The sequence below is a fragment of the Bufo gargarizans genome, chromosome 1 (genome assembly GCF_014858855.1).
Source record: "Bufo gargarizans isolate SCDJY-AF-19 chromosome 1, ASM1485885v1, whole genome shotgun sequence".
Classification (NCBI taxonomy): Eukaryota; Metazoa; Chordata; class Amphibia; order Anura; family Bufonidae; genus Bufo; species Bufo gargarizans.
In genome coordinates, this window is record NC_058080.1 from 671,451,098 (window position 1) to 671,476,892 (window position 25,795).

A 25,795-nucleotide genomic window follows, 5' to 3' on the forward strand; every position below is an offset into this window, starting at 1 on the left:
CTCCTTGGGATCTGAGTTTAGTCCTCTCAGCGCTCCAGGTTTTCCCTGGAGCCCGTGTGGGAGAGTTTCTCAGACTCCTGTCCTGGAAGGTAGTTTTTCTGGTCGCTATCACTATCGGCGTTCTCTGCAGAGAACTCTTCTTGGTTCTTCATAGGGTCAAGGTGGTTCGCTGGCCTGTCCCTTCTTTTCTTCCGAAAGGGGTCTCTGACTTCCATATTAACGAGGAAATTGTCCTTCCCTCACTGTGCCCCTCTCCTCCACCCTAAGGAAACGGAGTTACACCATTGGACGTGGTCAGAGCTCTGAAGATCTAGTTAGCAGCCTCCGGTCCCATCCGCCGTGCGGATCCCCTTATTGTCATTCCAAAGGGTCCTCGAAGGGGACTGGCGGCTTCCAAGGTGGCAATCGCACGCCGAATTCGATCTACAATTGCTGAAGCATACCGCACCTGAGGCAGGGTTTCGGCCTTAGGTGTCACGACTTACTCCACCAGAGCGGTGGGCGCATCTTGGGTGCGGAGGAATCGTGCTTCTGCTCAGTTGTGTGAGGCGGCTACTTGGCCCTCTTTACACACATTCACAAATTTTACCAGGTGCATACTTATGCATCGGCGGATGCCGCCCTTAGGCTGCATGGTCTTGCAGGCGGCAGTTTTTTTAGATTCCTGCCGGGGCGCTTGCTTCCATGGGTCTGTGGTTTTTCCCTCCCTGTGGACTGCTTTTGGAAGTCTCACGGTTCCTGTGTCCCCCAATGAATATGGGCGAGAAAAGGAGATTTTTGTATAACTTACCAGTAAAATCTCTTTCTCGCTCTTCATTGGGGGAAACGGCACCCACCCAGTTTTGTTGTTCGACCACAGTTGAGCAGTTGCTGGTTTGAACCCCGTTGGGTCCTTTTGGCATGGTTGGTGTTCCATGTTTCTTTCTTGGTTGGCTTGCTTCTCCTACTGCTTGTACACAAACTGAAGCTCTCTCTCCAGGCTGGAGGGGGTATAGCTGCCAGGGGAGGAGCTAACAGCTTTTACTAGTGTCAACGCTTTCTAGAGGACATAGCTATACCCACGGTTCCTGTGTCCCCCAATGAAGAGCGAGAAAGAGATTTTACTGGCAAGTTATACGACAATCTCCTTTTTCCATTAATTCTAAAGGGTTAACAAAGTTTGTAAAATCAGTTTTGAATACCTTGAGGGGTGTAGTTTCTAGAATGGGATCATTTTTGGGTTGTTTCTATTCTGTAAGCCTCACAAAGTGACTTCAGACCTGAACTGGTCCTTAGAAAGTGGGTTATGGAAAATTTGTGAAAAATTTCAAGATTTTCTTTTAAACTTCTAAGCCTTGTAACATCCCCAAAAAATAAAATGTCATTCCCAAAATGATCCAAATATGAAGTAGACAAATAACTATTTTTGTAGGTATTATTATGTATTATAGAAGAAGAGAAATTGAAACTTGGAAATTTGCAAATTTTTCCAAATTTTTAGTAGATTTGTTTTTGTTTTTTTTTTGTTTTTTTTTTACTCCATTTTACCAGTGTCATGAAGTACGATATGTGACGAAAAAACAATCTCACAATGGCCTGGATAAGTCAAAGCGTTTTAAAGTTAACACCACATAAAGTGACACTGGTCAGATTAGCAAAAAATGGCCTGGTCCTTAAGGGGTTAAAGGGACTTTCTGCTTTGAGCAATGCCAAAGATAAACCAGTAATCTAATGTTCTGGACCCCAGTGATCAGCTGTACTCTATAGGGGAACCAGCAGCAGATTTTCAGTTCTCTGAATGTCTAGTCTCTCTTACATAAAGCATCCTGTTGGCAGCTTCACTGACTCACATAATACATGAATAGACTTTATATAGGGGATTTTTAGTTCTAGGCCATGACGCGTGGTTCTTGTAATAAACTAAACGTTTTCATTTAAGCTGTCTTATGAGAAAACTGTTTTCTTGAGCCTTATGTTCTTTTGCAGTAAGCTCCCCAATGGATGAAGTCCTGGCATCCCTGAAACGTGGTAGTTTTCACCTGAGGAAGGTGGAACAGCGAGCCTTAGCTCCTTTCCCAGATGAGGATGACAGTGATAACATATTAGCTCAAATCAGAAAAGGGGTAAAATTGAAGAAAGTACAAAAGGATGTTTTAAAAGAATCCTTCGCCCTTCTGCCTGACACCGACCCACTGACACGCAGCATTCACGAAGCACTTAGACGGATCAAGGAGGCCTCGCCTGAATCAGAAGATGAGGAGGAGAGCTTGCCTTGCACAGATTGGGAGAACTAACTGGTATTAAAGCTTATCTTATTTTAAGAGTTAGAAAATGTGTAAGAAATGTTAATTATGATACAGATTTACTGTGTGCATGAGCCCTCTGTGTGCTTCCCTTAGCAAGTTTGCCCAAGAGACTTGCTTAACTCTCTTAAATAATTAGAAAACACCTGAAAATAGTCATTGTTACCAGTGCTCTGTATATAGAGACAGCAGGGACATGGAGATAATGTTTTGTGCATTCAAAGTAAATAATAAATAGAAAGAAATATGAAGAAAAAATTAAAAATGCAAGTAAAAATGAAAAAAAAAGTGGATTTATTTATTCACCCAAACGCTCAATGGCATTGAGTCTTGGGTGAATAAAGGAATCTACTTGTTCACTGAAGTCAGAATGCTGCCTTTCTTCCAAAATTTTCGATAGAAAGATGGATAGAATTTTTTTTTATAAAACACAAGCGGCACAGCAGGAGCAATGTGAATGACGCCGTGACAGCAGCTGTGGAAGTGATCCAGCATCCAAGTAAATGGAAAAGAAAATTTCACGCTGCTCCCAAAAGTTGTTCAATTCGGACGTTTCAGTCCTTTTCTCACATAGTATTTTTATAATGCTTGAGAAAAGTCCTGGTAAGAGGACTGAAATGTTGCATTGAACAACTTTTTGGAGCAGCATGGAATATTTTTCTAGATGGGTAGATAGATAGATATTAGATAGATATGAAATTGATAGATATGAAACAAGGCCCTGTACCCCAACTCGGGCAACCAGAGGCAAAAACTATGGAGGAAACCACCCGCCTCACACAGAGAAATACAGAGCAGAGACCGAGACGAGGTAAAAAACCTGCTCGGAACTCTGTGTAGAACATTCAAGTGACTGGACAACACAAGCCTCATCTATCATACCAGAACCAGTCAGACCCTCAGCTCTTCCTATGAAACCCGCTCTTTACAAGGTATAAGGACCCGCTATGACATCCTTTATAATCAGCAGCTGGAACATCCAATGTCTGAACGTGTCAGCCTTTGGATGTAAAGTAAAGGATCCCGACTTCACCCAGAGTTTGAGAAACATCGACATTCAGATCCTTCTAGAAACATGGACCCACTGGATACAGGGAAATCTCTGTCCCGGCCCTGAAAAATAAAACCACCAAACTTGGCTGCTGTTTGGGAGGAATACTAGTGTAGTATAAAGTGGAGCTCCATGAGCAGATCAAACCACTGAAACGGGGAAACAGCCACATCTGGATCAGAATAGACTGCTCCATCCTCACCTCCCAGTCCGACATCTGCCTCTGTGCGGCCTACATACCACCACCTGAGTCCCCTTACTACAACCCAGAATGCTTTGAGATCCTGCAAAGGAAAGCCACCCACTATCAAACCCTGGGCAAAGTCCTTATCATGGGAGATCTCAATGCCAGAACAGGCAGGGAAAGAGACTACCTGACCACAGATGGAAACCTCTATATAAATGGAGCACAGACCGACGGCGACAGCTCAGTGCATACAGAGAGGATCAGTCATGACAGCACAGTAAATAAAAGTGGCAAAAAATTGTTGAATCTTTGCCGAAGCCTAGGACTCCACATTCTCAACGGTCGCACCAAGAGAGACTCTTTAGTAAGGACTACATTAAACTCCCATGTGGGTAGCAGCGTAGTGGACTACGCCATCACAGACATGGATCCCGCAAACATTGGGGCCTTCATAGTCAGCCCACAATCGCACTTGTCTGATCATAACCAAACATCCCTATATATTAAGTCCACAAACAAACCACCAGGGCAAATACCTCAGCAGGCCGGCCTCTTCACATTACCTCCATCTTATAAGTGGTCCAAGACATCTGCTCAGAAATATAAAGAGGTGCACAATAAACCAGAAATGCAAGGGATGCTCTACTACTTCAACAAGGTGTTTGAGATAAACCCAGAAGGAGTCAATCAAGCTGCAAGAGATCTAAATAATTTATTTTTCACCATGGCAGAAATGTCTGACCTTAAAAAGTATAGCCACCTGAAGCAAAAAGAAGATAACCTCAACACTTTGTTTGATGAGGAGTGCAGAGCTGTACGTAAGACCTTAAGATCGGCCTCAAATAAAAAGCATAGAGATCCCAACAACCCCAACCTGCGGGAAGTCTATGACACAACGCAGAGGCAATACTAAACCCTTCTCAGAAGAAAAAAGCAAGAATATACCTCAACCAAACTTACACAACTTTAAGATGCCCTCCAAGATGACTCCTGGGAACTATGGAACCACCTGGACACAAATGAGAAGAAAAACAACCTCCATATTCAGAACGGCAACATCTGGCTCCAGTATTTGAGAGACCTCTACAGAGACATCCCACATGTAGAACGTAACCCAGACCAAGAACAAATGAGGTCAAAACTGAAGAGCATAGAAGAGACAATTAAAGATTTCCAAAACCCACTAGACTCACCCATAACACTGCAGGAGATGGAGAGAATATCAACCATAAGAGTTAAGAAAGCCAGCGGCACAGATGGCATCCCACCCGAAATGATTAAGTACAGCCCACCATCAATATAGGCAGCCATAGCAAAACTGCAACATTGTGCTAAGCGCTGGATACTTCCCCCAAGCCTGGAACCAAGGTGTCATAACCCCAATACACAAGAGCGGGGACAGATATGACCCGACCAACTATCTGGGGAAAATATTTAACAGTATCCTGAACCGGAGAATCCTCAGCTTTCTCATCCAGCACAATGTACTCAGTAAAAGCCAAGCAGGGTTCATGCCAAACCACCGCACCACAGACCAGGTTTACACCCTGCACCGCCTTATCCAGAGCCATGTCCACAACACAAAGCAGGGAAAGATATATGCTTGTTTCGTGGACTTCAAAAAGGCCTTTGACTCGGTGTGGCACCCAGGATTGCTCCTGAAGCTATTGGAGAGCGGAATAGGAGGAAAGACATACGTCATCAAAAGCTCCTACACAGAGAACCGATGCAGAGTGAAGGTAAATGGGAAAAGAACGGCTTCCAGCAGAGCCGAGAAGTCGGACAGGGCTGCAGCCTCAGTCCAACTCTCTTTAAAATTTACATCAACGAGCTGGCAGCGGCTCTGGAGTCATCCTCAACACCAGGTCTCATGCTCCATGACGCTGAGGTGAAAGTTCTCCTGTATGCGGTCATTCTGGAGAAATTCAGCACCACATGGGCCCTTCCCATCAATTTAAAAAAGACCAACACTGTGGTGTTCCAGAGAAGGAAAACAGTCAGCCAGGCCCCCTACACAACCGCCCTCTTACAGGTACACCTACCTGGGCCTGATAATGGACCAAACTGGGAGCTTTAAATCAGCCATTGAGGAGCTGAAAGACAAAGCATGCAAGACCTTCCACAACATCAGAAGATGACTGTACGAACTCAATCATTGCACCAAGCCTCCTGTATGGCAGTGAAGTCTGGGGCCTTTACACGTACCCCGACTGGTCAAGATGGGATTCCAGCCCAAAAGAAATATTCCTCCTGTAATTCTGTAAGAATCTCCTCCAGGTCCATCGGAGCACCTCTAACAGTGCCTGTCGAGGGGAGCTGGGCAGATTCTCTCTACACTTTACAATCCAGAAGAGAGTGCTATTATTCTGGTGCCATCTACATGGTAGTAGTGAAGGCTCCCATCACCATAAAGCCTTGCTACAAGGAATCCCAGGCAAGGCAAAGCCCCAAAATCAACTTGCTGAAACCCAGCCCGACCAGAAAATCACCCCACACCACTTCACAAAAGCCAGTAAACAAGAGACAAGAGGAATATGTCAGTGAATGGAGGAAGGAGGTAAGAGCATCCCAGAAGCTGACGGTGCACCAGAGCCTGCAGAGAAAAAAGTGACTATTTTGAAAACGACAAAGCAGCGCTCAACTGCGAGCAACAACTCAGGAGGCACAGACACAGCCTGGACTCGGCTGTTCGAACTGCAAAAAGAAAGTGGTGGTAGTCCAGCTTCCAAGAAAAGAAAAAAACATAACATTATAAAGTCATTCAGAAATAAAACAACATCACATTATGCTGTTTTTTTGGCACATATAGTGTTAATTTTTAAGGGAAGTTTAATTCGGGTTTCTCCTGATTTGTATGAACCACGTGAACCTGCATTCCAGATTGGATTGGCGGAAGTGTGATTCATAGGGAGCACGAGTTAATGGCAGCTCTGTCATGAGTAAGGACCGTGATTTATAGGTCCAAAATGTGTAGACTGCTTGCCTGTCTTTTTTTTTTTTTTTTTTTTTTATGGAATTTTTTTACTGCATGAAATAAAGCACAATTTTTTTGAAGCTGGACTACCACCTCTCTCTTTCTGCACAGCCTGCAGAGAGACTACAAACTGGCCCCATATCTGGAGAAACTAGGGAACCCCAGATACCAGAAAATCCTGAGCCGCTACAGACTGAGCGCCCACAGCCTGGCCATTAAATCCGAACGGCATTGATAGAGCTACATGCCTAGAGCAAGCAGACTGTGCCAGCCATGCCACCTGGAGGCGGTGGAGGATTACGCCCACTTCCTGATATACTGTCCCAAATACTCAGCAGTGAGGGACATCCACTTTAGGAGACTCTCTGATCTACTCCCAGACTTCAGCTCCATGGAGGAGGAAGAGAAACTGCCCATTCTGCTGGGAGAGGAAGAGAACACTGTGGACATAGCAGCACAATATATCAGTGCCTGCCACAGACTAAGAGGAGCCTGATACGCCACGGACTCCTATACACCGACCCCGGGTGTGTTCCGATTTCTCAACCCCCTATTTCCCACATGCTTTGGCAATACTAATGTATAATTTTAGACCTGCCAATAAAGCTTTATTGATAGATATGAGAAATACAGATGATAAAGATATATGGGTAGATAGACAATGCAGAAATAAAGATATTTGTGAGCTAGACAAGCATTAGATACATTAGAAATATGACATTATATTGTTCCATGCAGCAAATGGTTAAACAAAAAAACAGCTATGGGGGGGGATGCAGTACATTTGATTCTGTACATTCTCTGTAGGCTGTCTACCCTCCTGTTAGTCGGGGGTCTGGACTGTTCAGGTTATGTTTGCCAACAAGCAGCCCTTGTCATTTATTGCAGTACAGAGAGGAGAGAGGGGCCGGCAGCACATATTTGTCAGGTCATTAGAGGGTGACATTCTGAACTCACCAGAAACGCTGTTGACCTCGGGGGCAGGCTAGAAGAGTCCATTACATTCACAGTGCAGGGCCTCCGGTGAGAGAGAGGAAGGGGGCGGGGCCAAGGTCTGCCTGACTGCTGTGGAACCGGTGCTATGGATGCAGCACCCAGCTACTCACTACAGCATAAGGACCCTGCGGGCTACAGTGGGCGGGAGACCAGGGACCAGTGCTCCTTGCTGTGCTGTCTGTGCTCTTCTCAGGTGCAGCCACCTGCTCTTTTCCACATGTGTCTAGGCAGCTCAGCAGGGGGCCCCATTTAGGGATGGGGGGCCCTGGGCAATTGCCCTGTTTGCTGGCCCTGTCCAAATGAAGCGGCAATGTCCATTTGGGCAGGTCATAGTTAGGCAAGTGCTCAGGCCCTCCTCACCCTTGCTCCTGATAGGGAGGAGAAAGAGATGTCAAAGTCACGCATCCCCACTCTGAAATCTGGTGCAGTCGCAGTGTGCAGCCAGGCCGTACATTACCAACTATGGACAGTGGCCTCATAGAAGGCACTGCACAGTTAGGATACCCAAAAGAGGTCAGGCTGTAGAGTGGGGAAGTGTGACATCAGAAGGAGAGCGAGGTGTCAATCCGGAGCAAGGGGGAGGGATGGGGCTCAGTTAGGAGAGGAGAACCTAGACACTAAACGTGCTATGGACTGCCCAGTTGGATACTTGCATTTTGGAAGAAACTTATTTTCCTGGGCCACCAAACCACCAGCAAGGGAAAAATGTATGCTCTACATGTTGTATATGTCACCTACAGACCACTGCTAGTAGGTTAATAGATGAAAATGAGCCGACAGACTCCCTCAAAAGCTGTGCATCAGGAAAACAAGTCTGCAACTGCTCACATATAGTCAGATCCGTTTGTTTGCTTAAAATCTGTTTCTTCTAGGCAAAAGTAATTCGAAATGATAGCCGCCATAAAAAAAAAAAAAAAAAAAAAAAAAAGATCCACAATGCTGCACTGGATTTTCTTCTTAGCCAGGATTGGACGCACATGTGGGAGATAACATGGTGATCTTGGGTTGTAACCCACTGGGCATATACTGTATATGTTTCTCTGCATAAATATAAAGTAAAGGGAAATTTCAGTTTCCTGGTCTTATTATTGATGGCATATCACTATGGTATATCAGACAAAGCTGCTGGATGAGACTGACCCTGTGTCTAGAGGACTAGAGTGTAAGGAGGCCATGTTCATTCTTGTGACTGGGAGAGGATCCTGCAGTTGGAGCCCACATTTGGGGCACATCCTAGTGATGCCATCTATGATAAATGTTAGAGATTTTGTATTTCAGCTGTTTAGTATTTCAGTATACACCCATCAGTCATAATATTAAAACCACTGTCCAGTAAAGTGAATACATTGGACAGTAAGTTCATGAAGTTGATGTATTAGAAATAGAAAAATTGTGCAAATGTAAGGAGCAGCTATGACAAAAGCCAAATAGTGATGGCTAGACGATTGGGTCAGAGCATCTTCAAAACAGCAGATCTCTTGGGGTGTTCCTGGTATGCAGTGGTATACCTACCAAGAGTTGTCCAAGGAAGGACAGCTGGGAAACGTACGTCGTGGTCATGAGCGCCCTAGACTGATTCATGCATGTGGTCCTACAGAAGAGCTGTTGTAGCACAGATTGCTGAGATTTTGTGGAGTCCATGTCTGATGGGCCATAGCTGTTTAGGTAACACGAGAGGCCTGTACAGTATTAGATGGGGGGGAGAGGGGGGTGTTAATATTATGGCTGGTTTGTAAAGCTCATTCATGATGGACACTTCATAAACATGATAATATGGTCTCTTATTTGCACACACAGGTGGATCTCATGAACCCTTGAGCTATCCACAGCCAAACGGAATTGCTTTTGCTGCATGAAGAAACGAAAGAGGAGGCCAGTATGTCAGGTACATTCCACTATAGAGAAGCCTCATACAACGACAGATCCGATGGCAACCATGACATACTTTACGTAATGGATGTTTTGGCCTTTCCTCAGCTTCCAAATCCAGTTTTTATCTTCATGTCGCGTATTGGCCAGTTCAAAGGTTTGGTATTTTTATGGCAAACACTATTCACTTATTTGTTATGTCGGAGTCAACAAATGACATCTTTAAAATCCATATCACTGGATGCACTGAACCCAGTCCACCTGGAGGAGAAGGACGAAAACTGACCTCCTTTTCAGCAACTGTATTAATCAGAAGCAGAATGTGTCCTGCTTACTCCAATCGAGGGTCCAATGGATTGCAGTAACATTACGGTGAGGCGGCCACGGTTTGGTGCTTACCATTACTTAATATTACAGCATATCTGGTAAGGTCCACCTGAGACTTTGGTCTGACGTCTCTCACCCTCTTTCCCTTCAAGACTATTGTGTTGCCATGGACGAAGAGCTTTTTCCATGCACAAATACATGTAGCTGCTCCCGCCACCGATTACGTACTGTACATAAGGAGCAGTTAGTCATTTTACTAATTCTTATATTTTTTGCATTTTTAATATTTGTTGGCTTTTAATTTTTTTGGTCTTAATTATTTTTTTGCAATATCGTTTTGACTTCCTTACCGGGTTTCCTAAGGAAAATGCAAAATTTATATTTATACATCAAACTTTCAGAAGAACCTAGTATTATTTACTGTGCATATTTTCTTTGATACGGCCGTTTAGCATTTAGCGTGTGATGGCCGTTCTGTGGTCTCTAGGGAAAGCGCCCCATAACAGATTATTTTTAACCAACCTGCTTACCTAAATTCACTACTAATTGAAGGATTTAGGTTAAGCATTGGGTTTGGCTGCTCCGCTTACTACTTATACTGTAGGTGTCACACACACAGTCTATTTTGCTTAGTTTTGATAAAACCAAAAATAACATTTGCTTGGTAGATAAAACTATTTTCTGTAGAAATGAACTGAATTCCGATGTGCAGGCATGATGCTCATGTGAAGCTTTTGCATCCAATTTCTCCAAGTAGTACATAGCATGCACAGTGATAAATCGGCAACGTGCTTTTCTACATATGTCAATGAATTGTAAATCATTACAACCCCAATATTTTAGGGTTTCATCCTGTAAATACCACTTTGCAGTGGTTTTTGTATTACTGTGTTCAGATGGTTGAGATCCCCTTGGCTGTGAAGTATGGAGTGACCCGGAGAGAAAATGTCCCTCCTATCCATGCTTTCATCAACCTACTTTGCTTTCTTTACTGAAAAACGCCAGCAGGGATTGTTGGAACCAAGTTGATGTAGTTTACCTCACTCTATATGTAAAATATCTGGTAAGTTATAGGGGGACGAAAGTTAAAAATATATATATGTGGTCAGTAAGTTTTAACTTTGTCTCTCCAGTGGTGCATCGGGATCAATAAATTTGGGGCTGTTGCTTCACCTTTGGCTAGGAGGCAGATTTCTGCAGCAGAATGCCCCCCCCAGACCAAGCAAACAAAGCCCTGCCCACCTTAGTTATTTCCCTTTTGCTCACCCTTTCCTAGTTAATGATGGTTCAGTGCCTCAGTTATAACCTGACTCTTTAGGCTGGAAACACGCATGCCGTTTTTAAAGGGGTTTTTCTTAGAGTTCAGTATTGATGTCCCGTCATCCATAGCTGATCGGTCGGGTCTGACTCCGTTCACCCCCGCCAATCAGCTGTTTGAAAAGACCGTGGCCCTCTAGTGACAGATGTGGCCTCTTCCAAGGTCTATAACGTTGTGTTAATTGGCCTCATGGCCTAGGTGTGCAGCTCAGTCTCTTTTGAGTGAAAGAGCCTGGGCTGCAGTACCAAGCACAGCCACTATACAATGTAAGGAGAATTAGCGCCTCTTTAACTAGCTGTTCGGCAGGGGTGCCAGGAGTCGGACCCCCACCGATCAGATATTGATGGACCTATCTTGAGGATAGGCCATCAATAGTGAACTCTTGAAAAACCCTTTGATTTGCAGTTTTTTTAAGACAATATTTGCATCAAAGCCAGTAATGGATCCAACAGGAAGTAGTGGTTTAAGGCCTTCCTTCTTCTTTTGGCAAAAAAAAATAAAACTGGCAAAAACGACAGGAGCGGTTCCAGCCTTATACCAACATTTTTGGTTGTTGGATTATTATTATTTTTTTTTATTATTATTATTTTTTATTGTTACCTACTAAAATGGTGTACATTGCCTACTAGGTAAAAAGACTGAGTGTGACATTGTTAGTTTTTCCTCCCATATTATTATGGTAAATGTATACAGATATTTTTTTAAAATCTTTGCCACTCACCTTTATATAACACAATATCTTTAAAAAATATAAACTATGCAAACTATTGTTTTAAAAGCTCTTAGCGCTAACTTGGCACTGTGAATGCTGGGAGAACTGTGAGTCTGGTGTTTTTGAGTGCTAACGTAAATCCACTAAATTTGCTCTTTTTTTGGTTGAAGTGAACCTGGGACTCGTTTCTGGTATATAAGATTTGAGTATAGATATAATCCACAGGAAATCTTTGCAAGTCAGCTGGTTTTTATTGGAAACAGTCAAGAACCTTTTCACCAGATAAGTCTTCTGACAGCTTTGTTCCGTTTCTGCAGTGAGAAAGTGGGATTTTCTTTTTTTCTCTACACTGTCTGATGTAAAGATGACACTTCCCAGAAAGCGAGTTGTTAGAATAAGGTCCCTTAGGCATCTTTCAGACGAGCGTGCCCTGAAAGTATAACTCTGTAGAAGTAAGTTTGCGCAGAGACACACAGCATTATAAATCACTATAATGCCGTCCGCTCCTGAGAAATGAGCAATGTCCTTAACGGGGAATCACGCTCACACACGAAGAGTGATTTCCACACAGGACACTCATCTCAAACAGACCTGACAGAGATATACCCTCCAGGGGATACTGGGAGATTACAGTCCTGACAATAATAATGGCAGCTGCTCCAGCTCAATGCAGAAAAAGTAATGTACGGTAGGTTTACATGTAAAATGATGCTAAAAGTTGGAAATAATGCGTTAAATTCCTCGGTCATTGTCTGTTAAAGGTCTTGTCTAGCTTATTTAAAAAGCTTCCCAAAGCCTCTAAATGTGTAAACATAAAAATAAAATGGTATATTCGCCGCTTAACTAGCTGCTGTTTCTAGCGTTGGTGCTCCAGTGTGTTTACATGGCTGCAGTGGTGATTTAGCTGTATATCCCACGTGACTGCTGCAGCCAATCACTAGTCTCAGCAGTCTCTAATGTCAGTGATTGGCTGCAACGGTGATGTGGGGTATATGGCTACGTCATCGATGCAGCCAAGTAATCAAATATCAGTGAGATGCTGAGTGGCGTCACTGTATTCATTGAGGAGTATAGATAGTTAGACAATCCCTTTAATCCAAGAGAGGCCATTTCTACTTGATATAAACTTATCATAAGTGTAAGGCCTCATGCACTTGTCGGTTGCCTGGCTGTGCCTGTATTTCAGCCCACAAACAGTGGGTCCACAATATATGGACACTGGCCGTGTGCACACTGTATCACAGATGCGGACCCGTTCACTTGAACGGGTCCGCAATACGAAAGGTGTGGTGTAGAACTGAGGCATGGAACCCCACTAAAGCACTACAGAGTGCGTCCATGGGGTTTCTCTCCATGCCTCCGCAGCGCAAAGAAATAGAACATGTTCTATTTTTTTTGTGGTGCAGACAGGTCACGTACCCATTCAAGTTGAATGGGTCTGGATCCGTCCCGGCCGTTGCACAGGTGGGGCCCGTGTATTGGGGACCATAAATTGTTTTGTGTGCATGAGGCCTAAAAGGAAGAGAGAGCAGAATAGCTACCTTTTAGTTTCCATTCAAATAAATAGAACGAGCCGTTGTAATTACACTGCAGTGACTCTGCGAATGAGACTTCAAACACCTGATCAGTAGGGGTCCTGGGAGTTGGACCTTCCGCCAGTCTGATATTGATGACCTTTTTCTGAGGATAGGTCATCAATGTCTTTGCAGTGGGAAACCCCTTTAATCAGTTACCCCCACATTAAACATCTCGCTTTGAATGAGATGCGAGAAGCAAGTGCCCATTCTTTACAAATTTGCAAGGAACGGCCGCACAGCTCGAGAAGAAAATGAAGTCCTGGTGAGATTTATTCCTTTTTTTTTTTTTTTTTTACTGAATATTTAGCATTTTGCACATAATATGTATTATGAAGTTCATTTTGGAATATTTGTGCCTTTTTGAAATACCTGTAGGTTTCTATATATACTGTCCCCAGCGATATAATTTATTTAAGCTCTGCTTTGTACGAGAGGTGACAGATTTGTATCTTTAATATCATCGCCGTGTGTGTGTGTGTGTGTGTTTTCTGTGTAATTTAGGAGATGAAAAGTTAATAACCCACCAAATACTTGCTTCCCTTTTTTTTTACTTATCAAAAAATGCACCAACATCTAACAAACTAAAAAATAAAATACCGTAACATAAAAGCCATATTCATAGACATGCTCTATTTCCTCATTAGCATGCTGTTTCTTATTAATTTTACTCAATTTATATAACGCTGACATATTCTTCAGCGCTTTACAGACATTGCTGTACCCAATGGGGCTCACAATCTAAGTTCCCTATCAGTCTTTGGAGTGTGGGAGGAAACCCACGCAAACATGGGGAGAACTACAAACTCCATGCTGCCCCATATTATGATTTTATGCCGCAATATTCAACATGCCATCATTGTCATTTGTTTTAAAGGCGCCAGCAGGATCAGTTATTTGTCGGCAGATCAGGATAGGTTGCAATCCCTTTTACGCCTCCACAAGATAGCGGATTTCAAGCTATCCCTACTTCATTGAGGTGACACGCAGTTCTACCATATCTTGATCAGTAGGTTCCTGTGGTAATTAGCTATCGTGGCTTTCAATGAAATGATCTTGTGTCCAATAATTATTTTCTATCTAGCCATCTAAAAAAAAAAACTGCTTTTCTGGTAAATGACTGCAATGGCCTGCTTTTTTCATCGAAGATGTTTTTTTGTTCTGTTCTTCTTTTTTTTTTTTTGGGTGTTTTGTACTGAAATTCAAAGCTGAACATGGACATACACTTATTTTTATTATTTCCCTTTAAAGGGGATGTCTGATTTGGATATCAATATATAAAATATAGTCACCCAAGTGATCAGCTGTTGACAGGAAACGTTGTATGTTCACATGAATAAGCATTTCATACAGGGTTATACGGAGTCCACCAGAGCTCTGGCTCATAGTGGGGGACTCCCGCTATGAAGTACCAATGGCCTAATTACCCACATGGAAAGGAATTGTCCATATGAGGGACAGCCCCTTCAAGTTATAACTTCATCTGCCAAAGTGTGTCATCATAAAATGTCCTATTGTTTAAAAAAAAAAATTTTTTTTGTTTTTACCGTCATTTTCCATGTCACTATATTTAAAAAAAATTTCATATAATCCTGCAATTTTTGCACTGCCCACTAGGCCTAATAATGGGTCATGATTTTCTGTTCTGTACAGGTAACTTTTAAGCAGAATTACAATGAGAAGTAACATCTCTGTATAGATAAGAATGGATCCACCATTCACAATAGGTGATATCACAGCTTATCTTCTCCCTCCTGACCTCTATACAGGTCACAGAACTGTCTAGAAAATTCTCCCATAGAAGTCAGTGGGATTCCCTCTGGTCCATTGTGTCTATGGCCCATGTGGCTGCTCTCAGAAAACAGGGAGTCTTGACATATCTTAGACCTACATAAAATATAGATAGCAACATGGGGGGAAAAAAAATAATCACCAAAATCCTTAACATAAAAAGCGATTTAAACACTGCTTTTTTCTGATTGCACATTCCCTATAATCTAACAATATATACCTATAGGGGAAAACGTATTGTGAAAATAATTAGTCAGTCCTTTGCCGTAGTAAGATTGAGACCATTTTTGTGACTTTTTAAAAACTTGCAGTTCCTAAATCTGGCTTCACTGAGCGTAAATGGTGAATATTCTTTCAAAATACATTTTTTATATGTCATAGAGACATGTCAAAAGTCTTAGTGCTGAGACCCTCACGATCCCTAGAACAAGGAGAGAGAAGCCCATGCATATGGCACTATCTCACCTCTCTGCTGAGGACTGAATCGAGACTGGCCCATAGACTTCTATAGAGCCCATCTAGTGCAGGGAGGAGAGGGCACAATATGCACGTGCTTCTCTCCCCTCATCCACAGATCTAAACTTTTGATATGTCTTTATGGCATTTCAAAAGTTTTTTTGAAAAGTTAATGACCCTTTAAGGCCCCTTTCGGACGATCAAGTCTCACGCTCTGGACTCGCAGCGTGGGTATGCAGCAGCACCCGTCCTGCCCTTCCAGCACTGTCGGTGGTCCCATAGCATTTTATTGATTTTATGATGCTATGTAACCAGTAGAGGTCTGGAATTTATTGAAGAACACTGACATAATGCTGTCAGTGTTATCCAGTACATTCCAGAACTGTAAGGGTTACATAGCATCTTAAATCAATATAATGCTATGCGACCCCGGCAGTGCTGGAAGTTCAGGACAGGTGCTCTCCCTGACACGCGCTGCCAGTCCAATGCGTGGGACTCACCTGTCTGAAAGTGGCCTACCAGGCTAACCACACCACTTTCTCACCCATTTTTTGAAACTAGAGTGGGTGGAATAAAAATGCAAAATGGCACAAATTGTTTGGATCAAATAAGCCCAAAAGTTGCAACTTTTTCACACCAGATTTTTGCAGAGCAGGGCTTGATAAATTCCCTCCACGGTTCATAATTTGTGAAGAAACCTAACAATCTGGTTGATGATCTTGTGTAACATCCATAACTATGACATGTACAAATGTGTACACTCCTGTAGATGGATTTAGCGGGTGATGTTTTCCCCCCTCATTTGACCTTGTAATCTTTCACTGGATCCTACAAAGAAGCTTTTTGTGCAGCGTAGCACGTTAATACAGCTCTATTTTCTTACCCACCAGTAATAGACATTACTGGATATATAATAATCTATGTGACATGCCCAGTGGTTCCTGCAGCCGGTTGTATAATGGGTCTTACTGGTAACAGATGCCAGCAGTAGTCTTCTCGAAGTGTTTTTGTTGAAGTGCCGCCCGCCTTACCCGATATTGTGTAACCGCCAGAACAGCTAGGTCAAATCTGTGTTTTGGGAATAAAAGATCGGTTCAAAAGAGAAGCTTGTCTTTTGATGATGTGGAGCTGTTCTTTAATTCATGTCCTAATACAAGTGCATTCGCTGGGAGAAAAAAAAGGTGATTAACTTGTCACCCACTTTTGCAGCCCTACATGAAAGAGTTTTACTTAATCAGAAGCTCCCTTCCCTGCTGGTGTATTCCTGAACACAGAGGATATGTTCCAATGAGTCCCAGGTATTTCATTTTGCATTAGGCGCCCACACAGACTGGGGCTTTGATATATTATATTACTGTTATTATCTTTGATTCGCGGTAAGGCTACTTTCTCACTGCCTTTTTCACTGTCCAGATGAAAACTCCCGGCTCATACGTGAAATGTATGCATAGACCCTTATGTACGTGATGGAGGCAGGCAGCAGTGTCCCTTCATCCGGCTGGTGGACATCAGCATACCTTCGTTGCTGACGACTGCTATTCCATACGGAGGCATGTTGGGCGATGCATTTACCGTAGTATCCATCAAAGATCTATGTCAGGGAGATCCTCAACGTACACCTCTAACGCACACATGTAAAACGGAGTGTGAATGCAACCTGTAAGGTGTGGTTTGACCCCTTCCCTCTACACAGTGCTCTTCATGTCTGTGATGTGTCCAATATTGAAGCTTATTTCATGAATAATGTAAAAATATCCGCAAGTTTTTGGTAGCGGAGACATGATTAAAGGGGTTATTTTATGAATAATGTAAAAAATGGAAGAAATAATCTAGTACATGTCAACCTCTTTCTAACGAAGCTAGAACCAACCCTGTGCGTCAACTGGATCCAAAGATCTCCCCATTTATTGCTCCAATTGTTCTGCTAGATTTATTTAAAGCTGTCAGCGCAAGGGGAGTGTCCTTTCTGCTGCAGCTATTAGTAGTTGAGTGATGGAACTAAGCATTTGCTTCTGTCTCAGTGAGCAGGACAGAGAAATTAGAAAAAGAGCCAAAAGGGGGAGGTTTGGTGACCTGCCGCAGCATGGAGTGAGAGGCCCCTAAGAACGCTCCTGCCAGTATCCTGATGCATCCTGCTGAAAAAGATACCTGGAGGATGGGAAACACCTTGAAAGTGTGCTTAAAACAGGGGGATCCATCTGCGTTGCTCATTAATGAGCAAGGATGCCGAAGAAGGGGAAGAACTCCTTGCGATCATAAACAACTTGGCACTGGCGTAGAGGAGGGCCCGCATGAGGTGGTGAGTAGGAGCGTTGTAGCGCGACTTAGCAGATTTGCCAGGGTGTCGGAAGGGGTGAGAACCCACTCTAAACAAGAACCCACTCTAAAGATCTCATGGTGGCAGTTGCCAGCTGCAACACCACCCTCTAAGCACCTGATCATAAATTAAGCTAAAATTTCCATCTTCCCGGACTATTCTACAGAGGTCCAGAAGAGGAGGGCACGTTTCCTGGATGTTAAGAGAAGACTCAGAAATCTGCAAATCCAATATTCTATTTTGTTTCTGGCTAAATTCAAAGTGGTGGCCCTGGGATCTACACGGTTCTTTGAGGATCCAGAAGAGGCGGCACAATGGCTAGATTGCCGCGAAAATCAATTAAAAGAGCAAAACAAGGTCATCTGAGAAGTTGGCGTCCAGGAGGATAGGTTTTTGTTGTTCCACCCGGCTTCTTGGGGGTGTTTTCCTGTTCCCCTTTTTTCTTTTTTTCCCCCCTCTCTCTTTTTACCAGATTGTCTAGGATGACAACTCGTCACAGGACGATTCTACTGATTCGACAATCTGACTGACATTTTACTACCGGTTCCTCTGATGCAGGAGTGTGAGTTGCATGGAAGGTGTTGTTAACGGTTTGTTTCTGAGTTTGGGAATTGTAGGGCTGAACATGCTGTGTACTTACGATCAACTGGTAAAAATCGGCGCTGATACCCATTGATGGTCAGGCTGTGTCTGCCATGGCCATCGCTTACAATATCCCATGTGTTGAGAGTATTTAGGGATTCAAATTTCACCCAGGCTCACGGACTTTGAGGAGTTAAATTTGTATCCGCTGTTGGCGAAATTTAGAGTGAAGATTAGAGCATGGTGTAAGTTGTTTCTATCAGTAGTGGGAAGAGTTAATCTCCAAGATGGTAACGATGCCCCAACTCCTATACATACTCCACGACGCCCCTGTCTGCTTGCCCCTGGATAGATTCGATAGAATTAATTCCATCTTCAGCGATTTAGTATGGCGGCAGGGGGTAGGATAATGAAATGGGAGAGAGATGTGGGGGAGATATCGCAGGATCAATGGGATGATATTTTAGAGGCGGTGTCATAGAGTGAATAGGGGGAAACTCTCCCAACTTTTCATTATTCATAGAGTATATAAAACGCCAATATTTTTACAGCACATTGGTGTCAGAAACGATGCAAAGTGTCCAAGATGCTTATTGGAAGCGGCTGATCTGCTTCACATGATGTGGCACTGTCAGAGATTAGACGGGTATTGGGTGGGTATATTAGAGATTATACGCCAAGTATTTTCCGTAAGAGTAGATAGAGACCCCAAAATATGTATATTGGGATATGTCTCGAAGGTAGGGACGGACGAGGCTATAAAGGTCGCATTGGGAAGGCTCTTGTATGTAGCCAGGAAACTGATAGCCTTAGGCCTCTTTCACACGGGCGTCATGTTTTTTGCCCGGATAAGAGGCGGGTGCGTTGCGGGAAAATGCGCGATTTTTCCGCCCGAGTGCAAAACATTGTCATGCGTTTTGCACTCGCGTGAGAAAAATCGCGCATGTTTGGTACCCAAACCCGAACTTCTTCACAGAAGTTCGGGCTTGGGATTGATGTTCTGAAGATTGTATTGTTTTCCCTTATAACAGGGTTATAAGGGAAAATAATAGCATTCTGACTACAGAATGCATAGTATAATAGTGCTGGAAGGGTTAAAAAAATAAAAAAGTTAACTCACCTTATCCTCTTGTTCGCGTAGTTCGTTCCCCGTCTGTTCTTTGCTAGCTGTGGGCTTGGGCTGATTGACCTGTGGTGACGTCAGATCACATGCTCCAATCACATGGTCCATCACCATGGTGATGGAGCATGTGATCTGACATCACCACAGGTCCTTTAGCCCAAGCCCACAGCTAGCAAAGAACAGACCGGGAACGAACTACGCGAACAAGAGGATAAGGTGAGTTAACTTTTTTATTTTTTTAACCCTTCCAGCACTATTATACTATGCATTCTGTAGTCAGAATGCTATTATTTTCCCTTATAACCATGTTATAAGGGAAAATAATACAGTGAATAGACTGTCACCTAGAACCCATGCGTGAAAATAGCACCGCATCCGCACTTGCTTGCGGATGCTTGCGATTTTCACGCAACCCCATTCACTTCTATGGGGCCTGCGTTGCGTGGATTATCGCACTGCAACGCACAAAGAGGAGCATGCTGCGATTTTCAGGCAACGCATAAGTGATGCGTGAAAATCACCGCTCATGTGAACAGCCCCATAGAAATGAATGGGTCAGGATTCAGTGCGGGTGCAATGCGTTCAACTCACGCATCACACCCGCGCGGAATACTCGCTCGTGTGAAAGGGGCCTTACACTGGATACAGGTGAGACCACTGACACCTGAGGAATTCCACTTAAAAGTTAATAACATGCTGGTGTATGAGAAAAACTATATTCCTAAAAAAAATAAAAAATGTTGCCCACAACATGAAGTTCAACAAGCTATGGAGTAACTGGATGTCTCATAACCACATTGTGATCTAAGAGTATAGGGTAAAGAGACGAACCATTGCCGGAGTGAGTAAGGGTAAGAGAGGGGGATAGGGAATACTGGGGGTCGGGTGGGGGTGGTAGGTTTTTAGATGTTTTCTTATCTATAAAGTGACTCGAAAGTACAAAGTGGATTGTATCAAATAGGTTTATTTTGATATGACCTTATATGCCCAATGTGAATTTGTAACCTTATTCTTCTCAATATAAAAAGATTTGTTTTAAAAAGTAAAAGAGCCAACAGCAGATGGCGCTATACAGATAGATTTCAGTGAATAACTCAGTAGCTGTAATATATTTTTAACTACATGCAATTACAGAAGTATTCAGATCCAGGTGCTGGTTTGAAAACTGTAGAATATATTTAGTGGGAGAACCCCTTAAAGTGAATGGGCCTGAGTTGCTGTATACGTCATCATGGACAAGAGTGATGTGGTTTGTGGGAAAAAGCAGGCCATCTTTTCTAATATCAGATTGCTGTATTACTGCTCCGTCAGGGGAACGTAGGAAAACCATTCCCAGTGGTTTTTAGGAAAAGTTCCTTTGCAAGGATCTGTTTATGGAGGTAAATATACTGTATGACTCCCACACGGAGACACAATAAAGTCATCTGAATGCCGGCATTGGTACGCACACAATACCGTCTGTGTCGGTACCGTCCTTTCCATGTCTAGGCTCTCAACAGACCAATCTTCCATCTTTTTTGTTATTGGTAAAATGGTATATATTGGCATTCAGTTACTTAGATGCTCCACACACATCAGCATAAAGACTGAATCTGTGGAGGCTGGCATGTGCTCTCCGACATTCTCGGTCACTCTGAATGTGCATAGGCGATCTGAATCCCATCCGTAAAAGGCCTAGAAATATTGTATATAGTTTTTATGGATTTACGGTTGTGTTCAGAATAATAGCAGTCAGACATCACTAACCTAATGCTAATCATCCTGGGCTGGATTACCTGTTCACAGGGGCCAGAAGTTGGTTGACTCCACGCAACACAGATGTACAGCAGTTCTCAGAAACAGCGGTCATACAACTAAATATTAGGAAAGTGATTCAAAGGAAAGCAAAATCTTCAACCATTTTTCAGTTTATATAGTGAATGTTTGAGTTTGTAAAGAATACAAACACTGCTATTTTTTTTTTTTTTGAACAGTCTAATATTCACTTTTCTTCAATTTGTTATTTGATATATTTTTCTTCCTGTTTTGATTTGGAATAGAATGTGTAGTGTTCCCAATGCATGTGTGTGTATGGGAATAGGAGCTATTAGAAGGATTTTGAGCATTATTCGCTTATTCAAACACACTGCTATTATTTTGAACACAACTGTAGCTAATTATTTTCAAAATGCAATGCTATGTGACCATGTTCTGAATGTTGTTTTTAACCCCTAAGGCTACTTTCACACTGGCGTTTTGGTTTCCGTTTGGGAGATCCGTTCAGGGCTCTCACCAGCGGTCCAGAACGGATCAGTTTTGCCCTAATGCATTCTGAAGGGATAAGGATCCGTTCAGAATGCATAAGTTTGCCTTCGTTTCGTCTCCATTCCGTCTGACGAAACTGAGCCAAACGGATCCGTCCTAACACACAATGTAAGTCAATGGGGACGGATCCGTTTTCACTAACACAATATGGCACAATAGAAAACGGATCCGTCCTCCATTGACTTTCAATGGTGTTCAAGACTGATCCGTCTTGGCTATGTTACAGATAATACAAACTGATCCGCTCTGAACAGATGCAGACGTTTGTATCATCAGTGCGGATACATGACGGATCCGAACCAAACGGCAGTGTGATAGTAGTCTTAGGTGTGACATGAGCCACTGCACTTTAAAATGAGTAAAGCACTAAAAATGAAATGTGGACATTCTTTGATCTGTGCTGTCCTGTATAAAACTGTAATGAAGAATACTACACAAAACTGGGAATATATATCTTCTAGCGAATCCTCAATAATAGCAGAGTTGTATCCAAATGCTTTTCAATTTAATTAGAGTGTGCAATTGAATGTGTGTTTTCCTCTACAGGTGCTATGCTTTTCCTCTGTTATTCCTCCTGGAAACAAATGAAAACATTGAAAACCGATGATAACCTTTGTCAAAGGTTGCCTTACATATTCTGACGCTGTCCAGCCAGTACCTGCAGTGCAGTCTGTGTAGGGAAACACTTCACTAACAAGGGGAAGGGTAACTCCCAGTTGTCAATTTATTCATATCTTCCTGGAGGAATAACAGAGTAATAGCACAACAGAGATTTCTAAGAAAAGATGCTCCAGCATTGTTATTACATGGGGGATACAAGTAGTTGCTAAAAGGAGAACTGATCAGATTTAAAGGGGTTTTCCATCTTACCATTTTTGGCATATTGCTAGGATTGGTGTGGGGTCCCACCTCTGTGTTCCTTTCAGAGCCGTTGAAGCGAAGGGGGGGAACAAAGCGTGCACCCACCTCTCCATTCACTGCTATGAAACTTCAGAAAATAGACAAGCGAGTGCTCTCTGCAATTTTCGGCAGTGCCATGCGTGGCCACCTCTTTATTCACTACTATGGGACTGCCGTAAATGGTCGAGCCGACGCCGGGCTATTCTTTGGACCTCCCATAGTGGTGAATGGAGGGTGTGGGCGCAGCTTCTGTCTTCACTTCGGGGGCACTGTTCTGGAGGTAGGAGCACCTATCTGACATTTGTGGAGTAGCCTAGCGATATGCCACCCTGTTATCTTCCTATAACTGACACTTCTGTCCTTTCTAAACCCCAGTTGATGTTTCTATGAAACATACTGTAAGTAGCTTTCTTTTGGCCGATGCCAGTTGCTGAGATGTGACAATGTAGGTCATTTCTGACATTATCCAGACAGGCATGGCCAGCACTGACGTGTTGTTTTTTACTTGGGAGGAGCCATATTTACTCTTCTCCAGGTTTAGCTGGCCATCTTCAGTAACCTCGACCAACTGTAATTCATTTGGAGGCATCAGGGAGCAGAAAGATGGCTCTGCTGGCAAGTAAGCCCCTGCATTAGGAGTCTGTCATCGGCTTATTCCCTTCTTTTCACTGACATGAATGTGCATGCTCAGCTCTGCTAGGCATGCATCTTTACGGGGGGATGTACAGGACAGATGGCTGCTGTCACTTCTAAATAAATCTTCAATCTGCTGCTGATTTAGTTAAAATCATATTTATAAAATTGTGTAAAAAAAATTCCCTGACTTTTTTTTTTTATAAGGTAAAGCCTACCACAAACTAATTTTAGGCAGTAATGGTCATTTATGAGAGAGTTTTGTTGTACTTTTTTCCCTTGTGGTTCTATTTTTTGGGATTGATTGGGCTTATATTATAATGCTTTGTCTCACAGCTGGCTCCGGATGCAGAGCGTATACTGTGCCCTCCAACTCCATGTACCTTATTTGAATGCAATCTGTAACTACATCCAGGGCTTGTGTACTTGGCATATTGCCCTGTGACGGCACAGGTTACCTTCTGTGAATGCTGATGACTACAGTACGTCTGCCTGTAGATTGGTTCACATATACAGTACGCTGCCTGTACCTCTTTTGCATATAGCCGACCTTATTAAAGGTATGAAGTCATCATAGGATCATGCAGCGTGCTCATGTTATAGCTTTGTGCAATATTCTAAACCTGAAGCTACGATGGCACGTTCCTGTGCTTTTTCTACGAGACAATATCACTTTAATAAATGACTATTTTCAGATGCACATTGTATTGTAAATGGTGATGCAGAAGTGTCCAGTTCCAACAAATGGTCCTTTATTCTAAAGTATTTATTAAGTGATTAAAGTATGATTATTTTTTTTTTACATTTATATATGGCAATACTATGAGATGAAAATATTTAATTTTGTGTTTCTCGTTTGCTTATTTTTTTCTATTTTAGTTCAGTTATTCTTTCATTTTATTCCACCCATCCCTTATTTTTACTATTTGATATTTTTTTAAATCACAATTCCCATATTAAATGTAACTGCATACTCACACTTTTGGTGCTTAAAACTATTAATTTGTTTTATCCAATAAAGGTTATTTATTTGAACCAAAATGTGTCCTTTCTCTTTTTCAGTTCATTTTATGCTATGGTAAGTATGTACAGTACAAAGCATGCCTACAGTTACCCAAAAAATGCAACTCAATATAATACGGTATATTAGGTCATATATAGTACATTAGTGTATATATGTTATAAGGCACACTAAAATAATTTATCTAATTTGATATAAATATATATATATATATATATATAATAGAAAGGCGCAAGGGTCCCTTGTTAATGGAATGTGTCAGCGAGGTTCCTGGCCTCGGTGAAGTAAGAGCCGATATTTTCAGGTGTCAGCGGCAGCTAATGCTGATTGACACTTTACTATTTTAGTATGGCTGTATAGCTGATCCGGGACGGCTCTTACTGGGAGTAGGCAAAGTACTGGGTGGGTGACTACTCCCCACGTTCCAGACCGGGTTTTGACTGGCCTATAAAAAAAACAGCCGGCAGTGTCAGCTGGAAGTGATTACCTCTCTCTGACAGAGGAGCTCTGGCAATCGCTGGTGTGGGAACTGAGCTCTGTGCTGGGCTGGAAAGCTGAGACCTGTGTGTTGGGAGAGCAGGCCACCTAAAGCCTGCATTAGGACTGCTGGAGGCAGAACCGCCGACAAGGTGACCTTTTTTATGCACAAACTTGCAAAGAGTGTTTTTGTTTTACCTTATGTGTGAATAAACACGGACGTTTGAATTACGAACTTGTACTTTGCCTCTGTACTGCACCTGCTTATCCAAACTACCAGAGCGAATCCCCACAATTGGTGGAGGATGCAGGCATTGCAGTGAGGGTGGCGTGACGAGTATACTGGCTGAAAAATCGGGGTCGTGTGTATACATGGAGATTTAAAGGACTATCCCACCGCCCTGGTGTCTCTATCCACGGGAGGCGGCAAGTAGACCTACGAGGTGGCCGTTGCCACCACTTTACCTTATGAACTAATAATAGGGAGAGACTTCCGATTATAGAGGTTCCGTTCGAGCAAATCGCTATGGATCTCATAGGCCCAGTACCAAAGTCCGCTAGAGGGCACCAACACATCTTGGTCGTCCTCGACTACGCCACTCGGTACCCGGAGGCAGTGCCACTGCCACATACAGTGGATATTAAAAGTCTACACACCCCTGTTAAAATGTCAGGTTTCTGTGATGTAAAAAAATGAGACACAGATAAATCATTTCAGAACTTTTTCCACCTTTTAATTTGACCTATAAACTGTACAACTCAATTGAAAAACAAACTGAAATCTTTTAGGTAGAGGGAAGAAAATGTTTTAAAAAATAAGGCTACTTTCACATTTGCAGCAGGATGGATCCGTCCTTCCGCTATTTCGCCGTGCTGCCGCTCCGCCCCCATTGACTATAAT

The 25,795-nt window shown here is 42.9% G+C and overlaps 1 protein-coding gene across 1 annotated transcript in view; it reads left to right on the forward strand.

The window, feature by feature from the left end:
• JMY (junction mediating and regulatory protein, p53 cofactor) overlaps positions 1 to 15,846 on the forward strand; it is an 87,120-nt gene extending 71,274 nt beyond the window's left edge. Inside the window, 2 exon segments of the mRNA XM_044276115.1 lie at positions 1,966 to 2,276; positions 9,288 to 15,846. Of these exon segments, the coding sequence (XP_044132050.1) occupies positions 1,966 to 2,273 (308 nt within the window). The 3' untranslated portion in view covers positions 2,274 to 2,276; positions 9,288 to 15,846.
• The last annotated feature ends 9,949 nt before the right edge of the window (positions 15,847 to 25,795 follow it).